Source organism: Tyto alba, unplaced genomic scaffold (genome assembly GCF_018691265.1).
Source record: "Tyto alba isolate M040663 unplaced genomic scaffold, T.alba_DEE_v4.0 Super-Scaffold_17, whole genome shotgun sequence".
NCBI classification, from domain to species: Eukaryota; Metazoa; Chordata; class Aves; order Strigiformes; family Tytonidae; genus Tyto; species Tyto alba.
In genome coordinates this window covers 16924-32549 of record NW_024881279.1, presented here as the reverse complement: position 1 = coordinate 32549, position 15626 = coordinate 16924, and the positions used below count along the sequence as shown (strand labels likewise).

Here is a 15626-nt window from a genome sequence, read left to right as displayed (position 1 = left end):
ACACACCTTGCTGATCTTCCCACCAGTGAAATTTTCAAACTTTTTCAGACACACGGTTAGAACTTTGGGTGCGAGATGGTCTGGGTGCTATCAAGAAATGCCCCAGAATTCACTCTAGGTTGTCAACACATCAACATTCATGGATGAAGCACCAGCCACATCCATTGCCTCTGGGGATTCACAAAATCCAAGTATGCTGGTGAAGCCATTACTCACAGGAGTCATTCCCCATTGTGGCACCTCCTCCCTGCTGAGGGGTTGTAGTCCATGTGCTCCACATGAACCCGCTGCAGAGATCATAGCCCTGCCATGGGTATCTGCTGGAGATGCCTAGGAAGAGTCCTGGGGTGCTGATGGGCATGGATCTACCTCTAACATCAACAAAATCCCTCGGTTAGTTACTGTGGGGGAGTCTGGAGTTGCTACCTGCAAAATTCAGCTGTCTCCAAAGGAAACCAAAACACTCCTGGAGATGCCTGGGAGGAGTCTTGGGGAGGTAAAGGGAATGCACTGGCCTCTAACATCAACAAAACTCCTTGAGTAGCTCCTGTGGAGGAGTCTGGGGCTGCTACCTGGGAATTCATCCATCTCCAGATGAGACCAATACGCACCTGGAGATGCCCGTGAGAATTCCCAGAGACCTACCGTCGAGGGACATGATTTAGGATCCTGCTGACTATGCCAGTTTGTCATGAATGGGCTATTTAGACCGCTTAAAGAACTACCGCCAAAGGTATTAGCAAAAGTGTTTTTATTGAAATATGGTGTTGTAGAAGTGTGATCTATCAGTTTGATGGAAAGGTTCACTCTTTTATTTACAGTACAAAGGACATAACAGTGATTCATAACTACCAAAATAAAATTGAAGTTACCAAGACAAAAATCAAAGTGATCAATACAGAATCTCAGTGCACTATGAGATTATGCGCGATAGCGGTCACTTACCAAAGATCTGCAGTGTGTCAGAGGTCTCTCTGCCTCGAGGAGCAGCCTTGAGAGCCATCCCAGCTCAAGGGGAGATCACCATCATGCAGCCAGCTGCTTAGCAGGGAGAGCTCAAAGAAGGTTCACTCAGGCTGGAACAAAACAGTTGGCTTTGTTTATGGAACAAAGTGGTTGGCTTGTAGTCAAATTACATGTGATGGGAAAGGTATGCAGGAGACTCCTTATATATGCAATTTTCTCTGTTCCTTGATAAAAGAATCTTGGAAAAGCCACCTGCTATTCCTGTGTTAATCGCATGATCAGTGTGCCAAGCTCATATGCCTCGATGCTCACTGGGTCACCCTGCCCCTTCCTCTGGGTTTCCAGAGAACAAACTGGAACTAGAGAAGTTCTTGGCCCAGCCACGGCTTAGGCCTTTACCTCCTTTGGAGCCTGAACCAAACTATCTCTAGTTTAGTTAAGGAGTTAGGTGCATCCATCACAAGTGGCAACCAAAACTGTATCATTATTCTGGAGACTCTCCCTTGCACGTTCAGTAGATGTGGTGTATAGTAAGGTTTTAGAAGAACCTGAGGGGGAATATTGATTACCGTTAGACTGAGGAGCAGATCTATGGAGCATTCCAGGCATAAGACTCCCCTTTTCATCTGTATGGTCCTAAGATTTGAATTGTCCATTTCTATCCATTCTATTAATTTTAAGACTTTGTTGGCATTTCCAGTTCCCAGCCCCCACAGAGTGAGTAAGCTTGCCAATAGGTTTGCTCTCCAAGTGTACCCAGGGGTCTCCTTCTAGACTAGTGACAAACCCTTCTTGGTGGGAGAAGAGGATCCTTCCATTCTTCAGTGAAAATTCATAATGTAGATGCCTGTCTTTGTACCACTGAGAGTTCGATGGGACAGATACCCAGGAGACTTGATTTTCAGGAAAGGATGGGCTTTTAGTGTATATCCAACAGTCGGGCTTGTTTGCCTCTGCTGCTGTGGTTTGGAATGTGGCTATGGTCAAATTATGGAATTAATACCTGTAATCCATATTCCACCCCAGGTTTATAAAGAAGGCTACCATATTAAAAATGAGGCTTCCAAATCACTATTAACAGGAAAAACAGTCAGTCACAAACAGCAAAATAACTATCCCTTGGATATAGGGGACAGCACTGAAATCAAAAAGTTTCCTAATTCTGGAAACCCAAAAGACATTTAAAGATCTAAACCAAGTAGTCATGGAAGCTCCCTCATTAGTCCTGCCAGATGACAACAAGCCTTTGATATTATATTTATATGAACAGAAAGGAATAACCAGTTGGCCCAGAAACATCTGCAAGCCATAGCGTATACTCAGCAGAACTCAAGCTCATAATTCAAGGCATGATTTAATGGCCAGGGCTGTTGCAGCAGCAGCTGTGATGATTCAGAAAGCAAGAAATATTATCCTGGCGCACCTCCTAATGCTAGGAGTGCCTTATGCAGTGAAAGCTGTGTTAACTGAGAGGGGTCATTCCTTATTTACCCGCCAGCGTCAGCATCGTTACAAACTGATACTCCTAACTGAAACAAATATTACCTTAGAACCATGTGACATGTTAAATCCAGCAATCCAGCAACCCTACTGCCAGAAATATTTCAGCTGGAACATGGATCTCATCATGACTTACTAGAATCCCTGGAACTGAAAACAACGGTGTTGACAAATGTAGAGGAACTGACCCTTGACAGCCCAGACTTGGGGTTATTCTGTGATGGATCATCCTACTATGAAAATGGATGACAAGTTACAGGATACACTGTCACCACACAATTTATAGTCTGGAAGCAAGAGATCTTCTGGGACACAAGCTGTGTAATTAATAGCATTAGCTCAAGCATGTGTTTTAGCAGAAAATCAAACCACTAACATCTACAGACTCCAAATGTGCTCTGGGAGTAGTGATTGCAGCAGGGATGATCTGGAAAGAAAGAGGGTTTCTAATACCAGCACAACACAAACTAGCACATAGAGAACAAACTTTGGCCGTTCTACATGCTCTAGAAAAACAAAACCAAGTAGCAGTATTATATCATAAAGCCCACTAGCAAGCTAGTTCTGATGTGGCTGAAAGAAATAATCTTGCCGATCGTGCAGCTAAGGCAGCAGCCTTACAACCCTTACAGATTCAGCCAAAAATACAAGGAGAAATGCTATTGACCATAAATGAAGAAGTCTTAAAAAGACACCATGCAGCCTTACCTGCAGAAGTGATTGAAAAGTGGAAACATTTAGGAGCAAAACAAGAAAATGGAATCTGGACATTAGAAGGAAAATCTTTTCTCCCCAGGATTATGTTGATACCTTTGTTCAGAGAATGCCATCATTGGACACATGGAGGAGCATCTTACATAGAAAATCAGGCCTCTCACTCATAGGTGGCACCTGGATCGTCCCAAGCAATATTACAAGTCACAAAAGGATGTTTAAGATTTGCAGAATGGAACACAAACTCCAAAATAGAGGCAAAAAAATAAACGAAGGCACCCTTGGGCTGTGATACCATTCCAAAAACTACAAATTGACTTTACAGATATGCCTCCAAAAAACAGGCAAAACCACTAATTACTTATAATAGATTAATTCTCCCATTGGGTATAGGCATTCTCTACCTGAAGAACAACTGTTCAGGTGGTGGTTAAAGCTTTACTGAAAGATATTGTACCACGTTTTGGCATGCCTGAAGAAACAGACTCTGATAAGGGATCACATTTTATAGCTGAAATACTAGCAAACATTTATATACCTTTAGGAATGTGACAAAGACTCATATACCTTACCACCCCCAGTCCTTGGGACAGGGAGATAAAATGAACTCTGAAGAATAAGATGGCAAAAATTTGTAGAGAAACTCAACTAAAACTGACAAAAGATTTACCATTAGCATTATGGGAATTAAGCTGGCGCCAAAAGCCAGGTCACAAATTAACTCCTTTTGAGACTCTATTAGGAAGACCAGATAGAAATCCAGAAACCTTTGCTTCAGCCCTCACAAATCTCCTGGCAGGGGATGAAGTGATTACCCAATATGTCATAACTACAATGTAGTTTTAAGGAGAAATGGTAGGAAGCTGTAATTACACCTTTAGGACACTATTTCTATCTGTATCAAGATGGAGATTATGGCATAATAAAGGTCTATAAAACTAAAGATACATCACAACCCAACTGGGGGGAGGGGGTGGGGGTGTTCTGTGCAAGTATTGCTATGTACTTGTTCTGCTCTTAAAGCTGCAGGTGAAGCTGCAGTGATTTGCCAATCGAGTGAAAGCCACACCAAACTCCCAGCCATGACCTTCCTTTTGCTGCTGTTGAACACAATTGGAGTAATTCCACTACAGCACGTAACTCCAAGTTCAAACTGGTGGCTATTGTTAGCAAAGACTGCCTAAATGATTCAGATAAATTTTGTGTATAGAATTGAATGGGGTAATACAAAAGTTGCAACTACATTCCATATGCGTGAGCACACCCTGGTCACTGGTATGTAATGACTCAAACTTGTCCAGCTTTGAGATGAACCTAACCTATAGTCAGCTTCCCAATATAGGAAACGGCTCAACACTGGCCGCATGGACAGCTCAACATGATATGTGATTCCAACTTATCAATGTTATTCCAGCAGAATTTTGCCTGCATATGTCTAATGCTACTGCACCATCAGTAAACCTGAGCAACAGTGATTTAATCTGCAACACGACAACAAAGGTTTCCTACTATTCTGTTGATACCTATCTCCCAAAAGGATGGTTTCTGTTATGTGCGCTCAAGGCCTGTAGTTACAAACCCAAAAATGCAACGGGAGGACCATGAGCACTTGGAAGACTCAAAGTCTCCTTACTAACAGGAAATACCTCATCCAAATATTACACAAAAAGAGGCAGAATGAGCCTACCTCAGGCTCTACCATCAGATTGTGACTCAAATATAAGTGTGTTAAGGAAAGCAGAAGCAATAGCCTTAAGCATCTCATTAGTGAGAGTCCCTGCACTAGCACCAAGTGCCAACCTCTGACTGACAAAGGTGGCCTATGCTCTAGCAAAAACGCTGAATGCCACCTCCACTTTGATTGCATTATTACAGGAGGAACAATAGTCAAACAGGGAAGCCATCTTAGAAAACAGACCAGACACAAACTACTCGTTACTTAAGGCCAGCCATGGGTGTGAAGATTTTGAAGGACCTTGTTTCAATCTCTCAGGTAATGGCAAATTCATAGAAACCCAATTGTAAAACTTCCAAACTTTGGTACCAAATGTAAGCCAAGTCTCAAAAAAAATAGAATGGTGGAACTGGTTGTCAAATCTATTTCCATCTGTTACCCCAATATTAAAACAATTTATCAGTTTAGTATTAAGGACACTAGCAGTTTTACTTATTTTAGGGATTATGGTCTGATGGTTTACTCAAGTATGTCCAACCTCTCTTGCTCAAATTAGTGGATACAAATAGTATTCTTCTCCAATTTAAGGTGTGCAGGTATGCACAAAACAAAAGGAGGGAAAGTTGCGTAAGAATAAACTACAGTGTAAGGACGGCTTCCAAGACACTTGCAGTTGAACTAGATCAAAAGTGATCTCACCCATAGAAGTGGGTTTGCTGCTAGAAGAAGCCAGACCAAACTGCCTGAAAGTATCGAAGTTGCAACAAAGTCTTGCAAACTCAGCTAATAATTACGCACTAAGCACACCTGCACAGAGTGGGTTCATCTGTACAAATACTCAAAAGCGGATGGTAACAGACGATATTGTGGCTAAAGACAATAGGTTATGTAAATGGTTAAAATGAGTATGTGAATAGTCTTAAGACTGCATATAGGGAATCATGAGCTGTAACATGGCGTCCTTCTCATGCTCCCATCCTAGAGCACCTTTACTGTTGGCAATGAGAAGGGGTTTTAGCTAGTGCATAGTTCTGCTGCCTTTTTTCCCAGTACCTGAACACGAACTTGAAGAAAAGAAAAATGCAAGATGTGGGACATGTGGCTGATCTGGGAGACAGCAAGCAACCCCGGACCAGCCTTGGGGCTCCCTGCCAACCTGCCTTCAAATCAGCTCTCCCAGCAGGACATTGACCGGGAGTTACTTTGGGTCTTGCTCTTCTCCTTCAGGAACCATGTTCCATGCCAAGTACACCCAGAGCTGTACCTGTGCTGCTGATGATGCGCTGATGATGACAGTTCCCACCAACTGTCCAGGTCAGAGAAATACAAGTAAGATGCCAGAGAGAGTACACTGACTGATTGCCACTTCTTTTGTAGGAACAGGGTTTAATAGCAGGAGGAAGCCAGGGCAAAAGGGCCTATGGGGTCAAAAAAATGCTTCAAACAGCCAGAGCACAAAGCAGAGGGAGAAGAGAAATAGGTGCAGGTCATATGGCTGGGACAGTCCTTTCAAGGTACCAACTGCCACAGGAACACAGTAACAGTAGAAATCACTGGGAGTCATGAAGTGACTGATAAAATTGCCTGGTAGGGAAATGACCATGTCAAGACAGGACACAAGATAGAGATGGAGGTGAAGAAGATGACATTTTGAAACTGAAATGCTCATACTGTGCAGGTCCTTGTGGAGAAAGTGGTGGCTGAGCAGTTAATGGGGAAGGAGGAGAAATCTGGCTTCTGCTGCAGGTATTTGTGTTGTCACCTGCTGCCGAGTAACAGATAGGGCAGGAATTTTTAAATGACTTGTGCAGATGCTAGTGATATCACTTGTGACTGAGTAGAAGATAGATAGGAAAAGACACATGGCCTTCTTCGGTGTCTGTGATGTCATTCATGGCAGGAACTAGCCCGTTTCTTTCTCAGGTGCTTATGACACCACTGGCGGCTGAGTAGCTCATAGGTCAGGAGTTTCTATGTGATTTGTGAAGTGGTTTTTGATGTCATATGTGCCTGAGAAGATAATAGGGAAGGCATAGAGAACTGTTTCATGCGGGTTCTATATGCAAAACTAAATAAAATGAATAAAATCCCTTGGTAATTCTGTGCTAAAGCGTCCTCGCTTCCCTCCTAGGCTGGAGAAGAACTGACTTTTTACACAGGTCTCCAGAGCATGGCTGCTGCCAAGAAAGACCCCTTTGCTTGGTTGCTGACCTAGACCCTGTACCTGCTCACATCCCCATTCTCAACCCCTCTCTTGCTGGATTCGATGTCTAGAGCGCAGAGTAGTTCAAGCACTGGCATTCAGAGATGAAAGAGAATTCCAATGGAAAAGCACCTTTGCTCATTTTACAGTAAGTCTCATGGCACGCTTGGGAGCTAGGTGTTTTATACTTTCTGTGAGGAGAAACACCTACACATTTCTGCCTCATTTTTGCCTCATAAACTGATATCATATCTAGGATGCCTTGCAACAGGTTCAGAAAGGGGATGGAAGGTGTATGTACTGCAGCTCTTGTGGGACACTGCAGAAGCATCTTCAAGGTGAAGTGTTGTCTTTTTTACTCAAACTTCACTGCCCATGTTTACCAGGAAACCAGCTTCTTCACCAGAACAAGGAAGAAGGAAGAGTGGAAACCTGTTTCTTAACAAGATGACCTTGTTGATGGGGACTGTCAGTGGCAATGGTTGTAATGCCTTGTTTTCGTTGTCTCCTTTGTACCGAATGTTACACTTAAGAGAAGACAGCTTGAATCACACACAGGTGACCTGAGCCACTCATCGAGCTGCACTGGAGATGGTCTGTTCCCAGGTCTTTTTTTTTTCCCCAAGATCTCTACATGCTAATTTAATATGCTTAACAGGTGTAGAAAGCTTCCACCCTTCTGGATCTCAAGGGTGCTTTCATAAAGGAAGTCTTGAGTTGAAAAATGAAAAAAAAAAACCTAGACCCCTGGGATAGTTATCAGTTACCAGTCCTAGAACCCTTGGCAGTGATATTGTTGCATGATGAGAGACTTGGAAAAGGAAATTGGGACTTTACAAGATGCAAAGGAGGGTGCGCAAGAAGTAATTGCTGTTCAATCAGAGTGGTGCTATGAACTGCAAGATAATGTAGAGCAGTTAGTAGCACCTATTGCTAATAAACAAAGTGACAAATATGGGAAAAGTAAAGTTTTGATGTCCCAAGTCCGTGCTCTCACCATAAAACAGTCAAGTGATCCTGAGGAATGGGATGGAAATATTCAGAGTGAATCCTTGGATTCTGAGAATGACTTTGAATTTAATTTGGACAGGGTAGCAGTAATGAGAAATATCAAAATGCAGTTTGTGAGACGACCACCTGCCTCAGTAAAACCTTGATTATACCAGCAGTGACAAATGCTACAGGTATTGTAGGCACCCTAGCAGATACCTTGAGGGAAATTGGGGCTGTAATTTCAGGGCCATCTGTTCAGGTGGTGAATAAAGTAAAGTCATCAAAACTGAAAGGAGCCACAGCACAGGTGATGAGAAGACAAATGTAGAATGATCTTGTACGAGCCGGTATCTGACAATCAGAAATAGATGGGATCACAGCATCAGAAATGTTTTGCTAATGGCAAAAGTTATCATTTATGCAAAAAATCCAACCATCCCCAACCCTACCACCAACTCCACAACCACCTTCTGCCCTGCTTACCACCTCAAGGTAAGACACTACCTAGAAAATGCCAAAAAAGTACAAATTAAGATTTGGCGGGTCCCCAAAATTGCCACTACTGCAGCCTCTTACCATGAGGGGTACAAACACACTTATGTTCCTCTGATTATAAAGTGGTGATCTGGGGGAATTTTACGTGTATTAGCTTTGGCAGATTAGGAAACTGGGATTATTGAATTACACTAATATTGGTAATAAAGAAGCCACATCACAGATCTGGGGATTGGGGGGAATTCAACTCCTGCCCTCCCAGTTAAAGTTACCTTAACAGTAGGGAATATCACACCATTCACTGTGATGGTGTTAATAGTCCTAATTAAAGACTATATCTTGGGTGTGGATGTGTTGGCAGGACAAACAGTTGAAACATTAAATGGTTGATTCTGCTTGGGGACTTTGCAAGCGGGATTTGCTATGCAATCTATAACTGTCTTGCATGGATTCCCCAAGTGGGATACTGTTCTGCTGCCTGTGCCTGACAAGTTGGTAAATTGCTAACTGTAAAACAGTGTTGTATTCTGGGGGCGGGGAGGAGTGGGGGAGAGAGGAGGAGGAAATGACTCAAACCTTTCAGGCATTTCAACAAGTGGGGATTGTTAGAGAAACTATGACTGCATTTAATATTCCTATTTCGCCTGTTTGTTACCCAGACGGCACTTGGAGAACAACTGTAGATTACAGAGAACTGAATAAAGTCACCCCTCCTGTTGCAGTTATGGTACCAGATGTAGTTACTCTGAAAGAAAAAAATCAGCAAAAATGTAAAAGTCTGGAAGCTGGTGACAGACCTTGCTAATGGTTTCTTTTCAATAGCTATTGGTTCAGAAAAGACCAAGACCAGATTGCCTTTACCTGGCGACAAAAGCAATACACTTTCCAAGCATTGCCTCAGGAATACAAATACAGTCCCTCCATTTGCCACCAAATGATAGCAGCTGATGTGGCACTATGGCCTGGTACCATGACTGTCTACCATTATACTGATGATTTATTGATTATGTCAGAGTTACAACAACAAATTGCAGGAGCTGCTGAATTGCTGAATGTGCATTTACAGGACTGAGGCTGGGCAACCAATCCAAAGAAAATACGGGGCCTTGGTAATATCATACAATTTTGGGGAGTAGTTTGGTATGGACAGATTATAGAAATACCTAATAAGGTACAGCAAACAGACCAACATCTAATTACAGTGCAATCTAAAAGAATGCAAGACATAGCTCTCCAATCTGTGTGGGGAATTACCCCACATCAGGTTATCAAACCCAGAGTAATGTTAACTGAAGGAACCGGAGCAACAGTGTATGTATTACTGGAAGAAGATGACACCCTGTTTTCCTCCCCTATCACAGGTTGGATTTATAGTCCTATACTACAAGCACATGACATGTCTGCAAGATCAGCATGCGAATGCTTAGATTTGGTTGGCCTTTACTGTAACTGACTCATCTGCCTTTTATATTAAGGCGAGATTAACAACTGCAGACCTTTTGATAATGTGTTTCACTGGAGTGCTAACTCCAGTAGCTATGTTACAGAAGTGATTTTTATATTAATGTTTCTCATTGCTATTGTTTCTGAGTAGGTAATGGCTGTATGTCAATGAACATCACAAAACTGATTGACAGTGGACTATTTCCTCCTTCAACAACATAAACGCTGCTTCAGTTTTGAAGGCACGTGTTGCTTCAACATAACTGATGCGTTGTCCAGCACAGAGAACAACATTCAACATCTCAAGGACTTAATACATAAAGTGGAACAATCTACTGATGGTGCCTGGCTGACTGAGTGGTTAACTCTCTGCCAGGATGAATGGGACACCCAATTCAAAAGCATTATTGTAGAAATAGGTTTATTTCTTTTTTTTCTTCATATGTGATTATTGCGTGCCTCTGTAAACTGCACTGCAATACACCACACAAACCCAAATGAACACCTCCAGCTTTACCAGCCACAGCAGTAGCAGTCACTTGAGCGAAGGGGTGGAAAGTGGGAATATAATGGAAGGTCGGTGAGGAGTATTGTAAATACCCTTAAGGGACTCACAGATGGGGTGTTGAAAAACACATATATCACACTAATTATTGTTTAGCTCTGTGTGCTTGATGGGTGGAATGTCTGCATTTAGATAACATAGGTCTGTGAGACGCTCAGCAGCATCTTATCAAACATCCTTGAGATTCCTGCCCTGCTGGGGGAAAGATCAAAGCACAGTGGAAAACTATGCCTGTGAAAATCCCAGATATATACAGGCGAAAGCAGCAGGCCCAAGATCTTTTCTTTTTTTCCCTCTTTCTGGCTAGCAAGGATCAAGTTCTGTGGTGGCTGCGTCCCCACTTGCATGCCTTTGCCTGGATGCTGCTGCAGAGATCCACTGGGTCTTAAGGTAACAAGAATAAGTTTACTCTTTGCATTTCATCCATGGTTTTGTGGTTGTTCCTGTGTCCTGCCTGTGCCGGCTCACACGAACATTTACTGTAGTGAGTGAATTAATGAAGATAAACCTTTTATTTAACTTTTTGTTGTACCATTTCTTAAGTTGCTATGTAGGCTGTGGCTCATGTGCACATTTTTTTTCTGCTACAGAATGGAAGTTTTAAATAGTAATTATTCTTTCGGCCGGTACCAATTGTTTTTATTTTAGAGTAAGTGCATACATTCACTTGCTGCTCAGAAGACTTTCTTAGGTAAGTGGAGCTGTTTATACAGGCAGGCCACTTGTTGAAGAAGTGAACCTGGCTTCCCCCTAAGAGTTGTCCCTGCGGCGGTCTCGCCTGGCAGCGTACTCCCGGACATTAGATAGACCTGGCACCACACAGCAGCTCAGAGCACTACGGTGTATGCCCATGTCATCAACATCATGCCACTCGTTGGTGTTTTCATCGTAACACTCAGCACTGAAAGTAGTAGTGGAACCGTTATAGCCACCAACCACGAACAAAAGATCATCCACCACTGCAATGCCAAAGTTGCTGCGATGACTGAACATGCTGCGGACTGTGCGCCATGTGTTGGCCACAGGGTTGTAAGCTTCCACGCTCCGAAGTCGACTGACCCCATCAAACCCTCCTACCTGTGAATGCCAAGGGTACAGTGTTGAAATAGGCCTTTTCTCCCCTGCCAAGTCAGCCGCATCCTTTCACGCACAATGAAGATAGGAACTGGTCCTGCCTCACTGACTTCAGTTTGAGCATTGCTGAGAGCGTGTGATCTCAAAACATAATGCTTGCTTATCACAGACTTCTCCCTTGTTCTTTCTGGAGCTTCCAAAAGTATTTTGTGCAGCTCTCAGATTTTACACTTCTACAGTGTTTAAATTCAGTATGTGGAGAGGATAAACAGGACCAAGCAAATGTTCTGTGCTGCTAGTGCTGTTAGCAGCAGCAGAAATAACTCCTTTGCTGCAGCTGCTTAAAAATTGCCCATACACTTTTCATAACAAAAAGCGTGCAGGTGACAATGGTCTCAGGAGGCGTATCAACCATTCTGGATCTGACATTCTTCCCTAAATCTCACTGACAAGCAACTGCCCATCCTGAAAATCTAGGAAATGCAGATAAGCAGAAGTAAGTCCTACAAGTGCTGGGTGGTGCTACAGCAGAGGTACTACTTCACCCTTACCGCATACACTTTGTTTCCATACGCAATCACACCCACTCCGCTTCTTCTGCTTCTCATTGGGGCGGTAACCGTCCATTGATTTGTTGTGGCATCATACACTTCAGCTGTGATCAAGCCTTCATGTCCGTTGAACCCACCACATATATACACCTGTATATAGGGGAAAAAAAAAGGCAGCAGGGCAGCTATATTCTTGGTGAGAGAACATGCTGAAGAGAAAATGAATGGTGTGGCTCTATTTTGGGAGGGAGTGGGGGTGTTTTGTTTTGTTTTTAATGGGATTGGTCCTGTCTTTCTGGGTTTGCAGTAGTAAAAGTGCAGTGAGTTGTTCAGGCCAGCGGGATTTAGACCTGCTATTTCCTGAGATGCATGAAGCAGATAGGCATAGTATTTCCCTTGTGGCCAGGAAAAGTGCTGCCCAGCAGCAAGCGGAGAGTTGATGGGAAGCAGCTCTGGGACAGTTTTAGCACTCCTGTCTGCATCTCCGCCATGCCAGTCAGGTGCTGCCTCTTGGAGCGCTTTATATCTGTAGCTCCAGGATTTAATGAGCAAGGTTTACATGAACTTTTTTCCTCTTTCTTTTAATTGATTCATCACATTACAGCAAGCATTTGTTACCTTTTCTGCTCCCACTGCTCCTCTTTTCTCAGACTGGTAGCTGTGTTTATCAGGTGCGTAGCCCAGTAAGAGGCTGAACTCCACGGAAGTCCCTACCTCGATGCGTGCCATGTGAAATGACAGGCACTTGCTCGCTGTGTAATGCTGTGCACTGATGTTCCTCTGGTTCCTTATCCTGCTCACTATCGTTCAACCTTAACTGCTTCCCATAATCTCGCAGTCTGTTTACCTTTTCATGCAGCGTGGTCGCGTTAGCATCACTTCTCTGCTCATGCATGGGGGCGATCAGTGTCCACTGGTTCGTCTCTGGCTCATACCGTTCTGCTGTGTCGAGGCGCACGTGTCCATCAAACCCCCCCAGGGCGTAGATGAAGTTGTTGAGAACAGCAACGCTGACATAGCAGCGCCGCGAGTGCATGGGTGCAACCTGCTGCCATGTTTTCTTTAGTGGGTCTAACCGCTTCACGCTGCTCAGATGATCCATGCCATTAAATCCTCCAATAACGTAGACAAAGCCTTTTAAATAAGCAGTGCCGTGATAGGCAAGGGGGCTTTCTTGCTCACATGTGACGTTCACCCACTGGTCTGCACGGGCATCGTATGTCTCAACGGCGTTGGTCGGGCTACCCCCACTCCAGCCTCCGATAGCAAACAAGATGGCATAGGGCAGGCGCGGCCGACTGAGCGGGTTGGCAAAATCGGAATAGGTTGGGCCATGCATATTGAGGTTGTACATTTCCGTCTGTGCGTTTCTGATGAGAGCTTTGCACTCCTCGTTGTCCTTCACATAATCATGCATTTTGACATTGTTCATTAAGTATTCTGCTTGCATCAGTGCCAGTCGAACCTGAAAAATCCAAACAGGTTAGAATATCAGTGCAGATAGTTCACACCTCGGTATCCTTCATGGACGGCTCCAATGCTGGATGGCTTTGCTTTCAGGCTACAGTGCTGTCTAAAACTCATTAGAGAACCAGAGAATTAAAGGTGTAGATTTAGCTAGCCCAGAAAGGGGTATGCAAGGGTAAATAATTTGATTTCATGGAAAAGAGTCTGCTGCTGCTTTGGCATGGTGCTTTCCTGTATGCAGACTGAAACTGCCCTAACGCCTGCTGCTATTTGCATAGTGTTCAGGAAAATGCCCATAAACTTGGTGTTTCTGTCATCCCATGTGAATTTTGGCCCTTCCTGGATGTGAGGAACAGTTAGACTTGAGCTCCAAACACGAGGAAATGTGCCCCAAACGCAGCATAGGACCTTCGGCCCATGTCCCAGTGTAGCAGTGACCTATCGGGCTGAAAGCTCACTTCTGTGTGAGCAGCATTAGGAGGCTGCAGGTCCCTCTGGTTTTCCCAGAAAAGCAAAGCATCCCTAGCTCAGCTGCCCCGTGCCCTGCTCTGCAGAGCTGCCGGGGCCTGTACCGTGACACTGACCTTGCCCAGCAAGACTGCGATGTGCTGCCTCCTGCTCCGCAGGTCATGAGCAATCCACTGCAGAATAGCTTCGAACACAGCATCTTCCTGTGTCACGTTGAGCTCATCCTTCTCAATAATGTGCTCTAGGTCATTGACAGAGAGGTCTAGGAACTCTGTAGACACCTTGGTCATCTCCACAAAGTGATGGAGGATGAACACCTGCGCCGCTTCTCGCAGGTCAGGACAGTAGTAATAACCTGTGAGTCTCCAGATGCCGACACAATTTTCCAAGCATAGCTGGGATTTTAAGAACTCACAGCAGAGCCTGACGATGCCCATGACATTGAACTGGTCTGCTGCGGTTAGCAAATTTTCAACATTGTCAGCCGTGATTGGTACTGTCCTGGTGTAGGCGTACTCGATGATGAGCCTCATCATTTCAGGGGAAGTGCCATGGATTCGATATACACTCTTCTCTGCGTTGTTCCAGCCGCTGGTAAACAAAACCCTGAAAAAAACAAAGCATTGCTGAGGGAAAAAACAGCTTTGCAGTGTTAAACCCTGACCCCTTTGCCCCTGTGCCTTCTTCCCTGGACAACAATTTGGGCCTAGCAGTATCCATGCTGGGAGGCCATGTAGTTTATTAATCAATGTTTTACTAGCTGGCTGTTTTAAAAAGGAGTTACAGCCTCTGACTGTGGACAGAGATCAACAGGGTGAGTGGTCACCTTGCTTCAACAAGAACAGCAGAGAATAACGGTGTGTGGGGGAGGAAAATCTCCCTCTCGAGGACAGGTAAGCCAGGCTGGACATGCTTCCAGCCCTGCGCCACATCTGAGGGTTCATTAGACACTAGGTTGTGGATTAATTCTGGTGTCCAGGGATGTATCAGGACTATGGGGATCTGCTGGATGAGATTTGTAGTGCTGATGGACGCAATGGAGGTACACCAAGGCAGTGTGACCCAGACAAGGAAATACTGTTTGTCCCCATGCCCTCTTCTTTCAAGCACTGACCTGAAATAGGGACTGCAGCTACAGAGGATGATCTTGTGAGCATTGAATTCAACACCATTCATGCTGATGGTCACATCACAGAGTTTCCCTTCCATGCGAAGCTCATTGAAGACGGTGCAAGACATAGGACTCATCTGCCAGTCCACGGGTGAGGATGAATATTGGGTGCTCTTGCCCATGTGGAAGCCTGAGGCAGGGGAAGGTGCTTCTCCATGAGCTGCTCCAGGTCTTTTTCCTGGCGCTCCAACACCATCTCTGACACCCTGTCTGTCTGGTGGCTGTCAAATATGCCTCACTGTGACATCACAAATGCAGGGTGGACCCACGACTGGCTGTGAACCCCTCCACAGACAGTGGGGTCCTGGTTCCCCCGGTCCCCCTCGCTCCATGGCCACCCT

At 44.4% G+C, this 15626-nt stretch overlaps 1 protein-coding gene across 1 annotated transcript; it reads right to left on the bottom strand.

The window, feature by feature from the left end:
- Positions 1-11304: 11304 nt before the first annotated feature.
- LOC104368937 (kelch-like protein 10) lies at positions 11305-15380 on the bottom strand. Its single transcript, XM_009976358.2, has 5 exons — positions 15229-15380; positions 14231-14720; positions 13027-13644; positions 12180-12329; positions 11305-11631 (listed from the first exon to the last, which is right to left on the bottom strand). Exons 1-5 carry the CDS (start codon positions 15360-15362, stop codon positions 11305-11307), a joined length of 1719 nt encoding a protein of 572 aa, XP_009974660.2. The 5' UTR covers positions 15363-15380.
- Positions 15381-15626: the final 246 nt, after the last annotated feature.